General features: G+C 67.9%; 3 protein-coding genes across 3 annotated transcripts; 1 reads left to right on the plus strand and 2 right to left on the minus strand.

The window, feature by feature from the left end:
* Positions 1-25: 25 nt before the first annotated feature.
* Positions 26-907, minus strand: FA09DRAFT_325458 (hypothetical protein; the record flags this gene model as incomplete). Its single annotated transcript, XM_025741170.1, has 3 exons — positions 26-61; positions 142-674; positions 757-907. 3 exons carry the CDS (start codon positions 905-907, stop codon positions 26-28), a joined length of 720 nt encoding a protein of 239 aa, XP_025598545.1.
* A 301-nt stretch (positions 908-1,208) lies between these two features.
* On the plus strand, positions 1,209-3,460 carry FA09DRAFT_23422 (alpha/beta-hydrolase). Its single transcript, XM_025739614.1, has 3 exons — positions 1,209-2,555; positions 2,629-2,802; positions 2,880-3,460. Exons 1-3 carry the CDS (start codon positions 1,300-1,302, stop codon positions 3,130-3,132), a joined length of 1,683 nt encoding a protein of 560 aa, XP_025598546.1. The 5' UTR covers positions 1,209-1,299; the 3' UTR covers positions 3,133-3,460.
* On the minus strand, positions 3,363-5,631 carry FA09DRAFT_318589 (hypothetical protein; the record flags this gene model as incomplete). The annotated part of the gene is made up of 6 exons (XM_025740907.1): positions 3,363-4,128; positions 4,335-4,519; positions 4,595-4,698; positions 4,781-5,035; positions 5,116-5,344; positions 5,398-5,631. The coding sequence occupies 6 exons, from the start codon at positions 5,629-5,631 to the stop codon at positions 3,789-3,791; spliced, it is 1,347 nt and encodes a 448-aa protein (XP_025598547.1). The 3' UTR covers positions 3,363-3,788.
* Positions 5,632-7,177: the final 1,546 nt, after the last annotated feature.

The following is a 7,177-nucleotide window of genomic DNA, read 5'->3' on the forward strand; positions in this document are numbered from 1 at the left end:
GGGGGGGCAAAAGCCTCGATGTGACTCACGTCTGCGCATCCTCATAGTCGCCACCTCCTCTCTGTTCGCCATCTCTCTCAGCTGCGCATCGGCAGGCACGGCAAAGACATCTGCCCAGATGCTGCCGTTGTGGAGGCGCACATTCTCGGAGAGCTCGATGGTGACGTCTACGTCTCGTGCGAGCGTCCAGTCCGCAATCGTAATGTTGCGCCACTTGACGGCCGGCAGTCTGCCCTCGGCGGCGCTGCCGGCGTAGATGGCCGTGTGCATGGGATCGCGCAGCAACGCATCATACGCCGACGCAGAGAGGTCGAGAGGCTCGGAGGAGCCGCTGCCGCTGCTGCTGCTGCTCAGACCACTCCAGGCACCGCTGCCATGCGGCACCAGCGCAGAGTACTGCGTCGCGAGATCGGCCGCCGTGGGTGCGCCCGCCTCGTGCAGGAAGAGATAGACGTCGAGCGGCGCGCCGGGCGCGAGGCGCGGATGCGGAAAGGCGACGGCCTTGCTGCTCCACTTGCTCGTCGCTGCGCCTGCGCCCACTGCGCCGCCGCGCGGCTGCGGCGCAGAGAAGACGTGCGGCGGCGGCGCACTGGCGGGCGCAGAGGCGGCCGCGGCGGGCGAGGCCTTCTGCTGGAAGCTCGTCTTGCCCTGCCAAGCGGCGATGAGTCCGTTTGCTGTTGTCGTCGTGCATTCTCAGCGTCAGCCCATCATGCCCTCTTTCAGCGCCACACAAGCGACGCAAAGGGTCACACGCACGTCCAGCAATGCCCTGGAACGCCAGGTACACGGCGGCGGCCTTGAGCAGACTGAGGCGCCAGTCGGGCGCGTCGGCGCGCGCGGTGCCGGTGCCGGGCGGCGCACGCACGGCGGCGCCGGCGGCGGCAGGCGCAGCGGCGGGAGCTGGCATGGCGAGGAGGCAGCCTGCAGTCGGGGGCAAGGCCAGGCCTAGGGGGTGGAGGGGGAGAGGAAGCGAGGCGCGTGGAAGGAGAAGCAGAAGAGGCGAGTCGCAGTGGCCCCTGCACGCTGCGCGGCTGTGGGCTCGAGAGCACGGAGGCACCTGCATCTGCTCCACCAGCAGCGCAGGCGGCGCTCGGCGGCGACGGCCGACAAGCGCCGCTGCCGCTGCCGCCCACGTCGGGCCGGTGACCGCCGCGCGCCGGCGAGCGGGAGCGGCAAGAGGCCGACGCCGCTTCCCCACATTTGCCTCACACTCGCGACTGCTGCCTCCGACCTCGGCGTCTGGCCTCCTCTCTACCTTGCCCACCCTCACTCCACCGCACACGCCCCAACGCGCGCCCAATGTCCGGCATCCTCTCCCTGCCGCAGGGCCGCATCGCGCCGCGCCGTCTCGACCTCGCCGCCTTCTCCTCGCGCCCCGACGCCGACTGCCACGCGGGCGCCGTGCACGCCTATCTCGGCGTGCCCTTTGCGCAGCCGCCTCTCGGCGCGCTGCGCTGGCGTGCCCCTCAGGGTCCCTCTCCTTCATGGGAGGGCGTGAGGCAGAGCAGCTTCGCGCCTGACCCTGCGCAGCTCGACGGGCTCGGCACGGCGGCGTGGCCCCATCGAGAGGGGCTGCGCCACTCGGAAGACTGTCTCTATCTCAACGTCTGGGTGCCGCAGCGTGTCCCGCACCAAGGAGGCAAGCGTCCCATTCTCTTCGCCATCTACGGCGGCTCCTTCGTCTCGGGCGGCGCCAGCATGGCGATGCACGACGGCGCGCGCCTCGCACACGAGAGCAACTGCATCGTCGTCGGCTGCAACTACCGTCTGGGCGTCTTTGGCTTCCTCGGCTCGCGCGCGCTCGCGGCAGAAGCAGAGGGAGCAGGCTGCGGCAACTACGCCATGCACGACTGCATCGCCGCGCTGCAGTGGGTGCAGGCCAACGCCGAGTATCTGGGCGGAGACGGGGAGAACGTGACGCTCTTCGGGCAAAGTGCCGGGAGCATCATGCAGCACTACCTCCTCCTCTCGCCTGCCACTCCAGCGGCACTCTTTCAGCGCGTCATCCTGCAGTCGGGCGTCGTCACGACGGTGATGCCTCGCACCCTGCCGAGCGTCCAAGCCACGTTCGATGCGCTCCTGCCCCAAGATGGGCCCGACGACGACGCCTCGCGCCTCGCAAAGCTGCGCGCCATGGATGCCACGCAGCTGCTCCACGCCGCAGCTGCTCTGCCCGCCGCGCGTCCGCGCACAGAGTATGAAGTCAACGAGGCCGAGGGCCGGCCGCTCGATCGTGCCGGCTCGCAAGACGTCCGAATGGCCCCGAGTTCGCTGTGGGGTCCAGTATGGGACGGCGTGGCCGTGTCGAAGGACTTTGAACGCCTCTCGAAGGCCGTCATTCCTGCTGCAGGTGAAGCGCGCAAGAATGGACAAGGAGGCATCATGCTGGGCTATGCCATCGACGAAGGCACACTCTTTTGTCCGCTCATTCAAACGAAGGAACAGGTCGACGCTCACATCGCGCGCTTCAATCCGACGCTCCAGCCGGCGCTGCGCAAGACGTACGGCGCGGACTCAGTGACGGATGAGGTGGCATGGGCCGTTTGTTCCGACTAGTACGTCCCCCCCCCCCCCCCCCCCGGCTCTTTCACTAGCACCTCCCTGACCCCACCATACCCATCGCAACAGCACAGGAAGCGCACTCTTCCAAGCGCCCGTTCGAGCCGCCATGGGCGCGCTGGTCTCGAAGCAGGCACCGCCGGCATACGGCTACGTCTTTGCCCATGCGCCCAGCAAGGATCTGCTGCGCTCGTGGGCGAAGAATTCGTATGGCTTTGAGCTGCTGGGCAAGATGTCTGCGCTGTGAGTCTTGCCGGAGCGTATACGCTCGATCCTCGCTTCTACACTGCCGTCAACTGACAAGACCCGGACGCCCATAGCCATTGCGCAGACCTGCCGTATCTCTGGGGCGGCGACGGCACCGAGAGACACATTTGGGTGTCGGGCGATGCGTACGGCGTGGCGTGGGATGCGCCAGCTGCCACGGAACAGCCTGCGCTCGATGAGACGCAGCAGGAAGGACGTGGCTTCACGCCTGGTCAGTTTTTGCGAGTTCGCTTGTCCTCGGACCTGGCGCTTGCGGCCACTCTCTCTCTGACCTGCCCCTTCTCTCTCCTCCCCACGCGCAGCTGAGCGACAGCTGAGTCTTCACATCATGCGTTGCCTCTCCACCTTTGCGCACGGCGGCTCGCCATGGACGCCTCTTTCCCACTCCTCCTCCTCCTCCTCGTCGCCCGCCGATCTCCTCATCCACCCCTTCGGCGACCGCGCGCAGTTCGGCGCTCTCTCCTCGGCGGCGCGCCAGAGCTACGCCGCAGACGAGGGCGCACGCGCCTGGGGCGCCATCGAGACGCGCGACAGGAAGCTGGGCGAGATGCTGGCGTGGAAGGAACGCGTGGGCAGCGACGCGGCAGACGCCGACGCCAAGCATCGCTTCTGGACGGACGAGGAGAACAACTCCAAGTTGCTCTACGTGCGTCTCACTCCACGTCCGTGATCCTTGGCTGCCGAAGCTGGCGCTGATCCCATGTCTTCCCTTGCTGGCACGCAGTACGGCAATCGACAGCAAGGCTACCTGCCCTAGATCGCTCCACGCGCGGGGCGGCGCACACGGACGGAGCTCGGCTGAGGCTTTATGATATGTACAATTTGCAAGAGGGCAGCTGGGGTGATCGGTAGACGGCGCATCGCATCGCGCAGTGTGTGCAGCGGCGGCAGGGTCAAGCGTAGCCCAGGCCAGCGTCTGCGAGTCCTCGGGCGAGGGTAGTGATGAGGCTGGCGGGGGAAGACTATGAGGAGAGGAACAAGAGGCAGGAATGAGAGGGAAGGAGAAGCGAGTGTGGGGAAGATGCATGAAGACTAGTGGTGTGGGGGTCGTAACGAGCAATGACGAGAGCATCAAGCAAAGCGTGCGCTGCCTCAGAGCAGCGCGGCGCCAGCGAGCACGGCACCGGCCGCCGCGCCGAACCACGCGAGCGGCGCCGCGGCACCGGCGGCGTTCTGGTTGTTGTTGGACGAGGCGACCTGGTTGGTGGCCGCCGGGGCGCGCGTCGTGCCAGACGAGGTGCCGGACGTGGCCATCGAGGAGGAGGCCGACGTGGTGGCGGTGGAGCCGGCCGAGGCGGAAGCTGCAAGGGGGGGCAACGCAGGCGTAAGTGAAGGGTTCTGAAGGAAGGGAGAGAAGACGACACGGCGAGAGCGACACCACGGGCGAAATGACACGCCGTTCGGCGTACTGCTGCTGCGAGTCCCACCTCCAGGGCAAAGGGGGGGGGGGGCACGCGCGATGCTCACTAGACATCGACGAGCTGCTCGTGCTCGTGCTCGAGCTCGACGCCGTCGTAGAGGCAGCGCTCGCGCGCGAAGAGGCCTCGGGCTGCGAGCCCACGGCGCCGACGACACTGGAATAGGCCGGGTACGCACCGAGAAGCAGGCCGTGCGAGAGGGAGCTGGCGGTGCGGCAGTTGGACGAGGCGGGCACGGGGTGCGCCGAGGGCGTCACGGCGTCGCCCTGCATGAACTGCAGCAGAAGCATTGGAGGGTGAGCACAAGGGCGAGAGAGGCGGATGGGGTGTGCCAGAGCATCACCACTCACCGTCGAGCCCTCGTACACGCCCTGCACAAGGCCACGGTCGCCGTCGCACGACTCCCACTCGTTGGGGTTGTAGTTGGCGGGCAGGTTCCACTGGCATCCGAGCACTGCGTCACTTGACATCAGCCCCCACTGTCTCTTTTAACCGCCACACGCCCCGCTTTGCTTCGGCCGGCGGCGGCGACTCACCGTCGTAGATGTGCTGGCAGCGCTCGCGCGCGTCGTCGCCCCAGCAGGCACGCATGCAGTACTGGTTGTGGCTCATGAAGTTGGTCCACTCGCTGACGAAGAAGGGCTCGCCGTTGGTGGCGGGGTTGGCCGTCGTGTAGACGATGCCGCCGACGGGGTTGCTGAGGTCGTCTGCGCCGTGCGAGTCCATCTCGCCGCCCTGGTCGCCCTCGGGCAGGCCGATCTTGGTGAAGTCGCCAGTGCCGGTGATTTGCACTGCGCGCACATGGGACATGGGTCAGCACGCTGTGCCTGCCAATGGCAACGCGGCGCACACTCTGGCCCGCGCCACTCACCGTAGCTCGACGTCTGCACAAAGTGGGCGCCCGTGATGGTGCCGTCGGGAATGAGGCGCGTGCCGTGCTTGTCCGTCGTGCAGAACGCCACGGCCACACGCTCCGTGCTGCCAATGTCGCCGCCCTCGGGCGGGCCCCAGATGCACCAGTCCTCGAGCGAGTTGATCCAGGCCGTCTGGCAGCGCGACTCCTGGTTCCATGCGTTGCGTGCGCAGATGTTCCATCCGGACTGGCGCGGCGAGGGGTGTGTCAGTATGGCACAATGGCGGCGATGGTGCACACGCGCGCGTGCCACACACACACCTGGTCAATGCCGTTGCCGGCACGGTTGACGCCCATGTAGTAGTCGGGCAGCTCGTTGAGCGCATACGTCGGCTTGGGCTGCCACGGCTGCCACGACTTGGTCGGCCGGCCGCGCAGGATGGCCGTCGCCGCCTCGGGGTCGCCCTGGGCAAAGGCTGACGAGGCGGCGAGCGCGGCGAGCGCGGCAGACGAGGCGAGGCTGAGGCGAGGCATGGTTGTGTGTGTGATGAAGAGGTGGGGCGCGGCGAGAGAGTGGGGAGAAGGGTGGTGGTGTTAAGGGAGGAGGAGACGCCGTGGCGACGGCAAGGGTCTGGCTGCCTGGCTGTGCGGTGTGCGTTGTGCGGTGCGGTGCGGACAGAGCAGCACTGAGAGAGCACGCCGGCGGCGCTCGCTGACGCTGCGGCTGCCGCGGCCGGCGCCTGCCAGAGCTGCAACTGCACCTGATGCTTGGCACGCCGAGCCCCAGGAGGTGCCGCCGCGACGCACGCGTGGTGCAGCGCCGCGGCGCTCTCGGCGTGCATCTCCCTCCTTCCGCCTTCTCTTCTGCGGCCCCCTGTCCTGCCAGCCGATCTGGATGCTCGCGCAGCACCAACTTCACACTCCCGCTGCTCGCCATCCTGTCATGCCTGCCGCCTTGTCGACGGGCGTCCGGCGCCGACGCCGGGCGAGCCGAGGCAGAGGCGCGAGGCCCTCCTCATCGCCATCGGCGCAGCAGGCGCCGATGCGCGCGCACCGTGCTGTCCTGCTGCCTCGGTGCCTAGCACGGGTGCAGCAAGGGCCAGCAGCACATCAGCTGCGCCACCGACGGCGCCTTGCTTTGCCTCGCGCGTGGCCGGCGGTGCGGCGTGTTGCGTCGAGCGGGCGGCGGCAGCGGCGGGCGGCGGGCGCAGAGCGGAGAGCGGGTGGACGGACGCCAAGACCCGGCGCCCTTTTCCTCGCCGCAGGCCGCGCGCGCCGTGGGGCACGCCAGCTGCACGGAAGGGTGCGCGCTGCGTGCCTGGCGCACTGCCAAGCCCCCGCGTGTTCCGATGCGCGCACACTGCTCCGGTGCCCTCTGGAGCAGTACGCCAGCGATCGGCGCTGCAGCGCCGCGAATCTCATTGAGCGACACTGCTCTCCTGCCTGAGCGCCCAGCGTCCACCGCACTCCTCGGGAGCGCGCCCAGAAACGCGCCCTCGCACGACCTTCTCTCCTGCCCCGTGCCCCTGAAGGGCAGCGCTCAGCACCCAGCCGCGCCCAGCCGCAACCTTGGTGCTTCTCTTGCACGTGCAGCACAAGCAGCTCAAGCGTCGCCCAGCAGTTCTAGGCAACGCCGCGGCGCGTGCAGCGGCAAATGCGTGTATGGGCGCTGCAGGCCGAGGAAAAAGGCCGGCAGGCGGCGCATTGCTGCAGCTCCACTTCGCTCTCTGCTCGTGCCTGCCGATGCTGCGGTACAGCATTGGAGACAAAGCTCGAAGCCTGAGCGGCTGGGATGCTCGTGTTGATCGACACGGCGGCGGGGAGCAAGCACGGCAGAAGATGAGGCGCGAAAGGAGAGGAGCGTGTAAAGCCACACGCGAGGGACTGCCTGTCCGAGAGGCCGAGAGTCGGTTGACAGCTCAAAGTTCGCACGGCTCTGAAGGGGCTGAGATCGCCTTTGCGTCGCGCACAGATCGCCTGGAGCAGGTCTCCAGTAAAGCCTAGACGTCACGCATGAGGACAAAGGGCGTGGATGCGTGGGCGTACGCGCTTACGCCGACCGAGCATCGGTCCTGTGTTC

The sequence above is a fragment of the Tilletiopsis washingtonensis genome, assembly GCF_003144115.1.
Source record: "Tilletiopsis washingtonensis strain MCA 4186 unplaced genomic scaffold FA09scaffold_10, whole genome shotgun sequence".
Taxonomy (NCBI): Eukaryota; Fungi; Basidiomycota; class Exobasidiomycetes; order Entylomatales; genus Tilletiopsis; species Tilletiopsis washingtonensis.

Bases quoted from the DNA above. Each gene is read 5' to 3' on its own strand.
- FA09DRAFT_23422 (XM_025739614.1), top strand. From the start codon at position 1,300: ATGTCCGGCATCCTCTCCCTGCCGCAGGGCCGCATCGCGCCGCGCCGT. The intron at 2,556-2,628 runs GTACGTCCCCCC...CCATCGCAACAG, and splicing joins TGGGCCGTTTGTTCCGACTA to CACAGGAAGCGCACTCTTCC. The intron at 2,803-2,879 runs GTGAGTCTTGCC...GGACGCCCATAG, and splicing joins CTGGGCAAGATGTCTGCGCT to CCATTGCGCAGACCTGCCGT.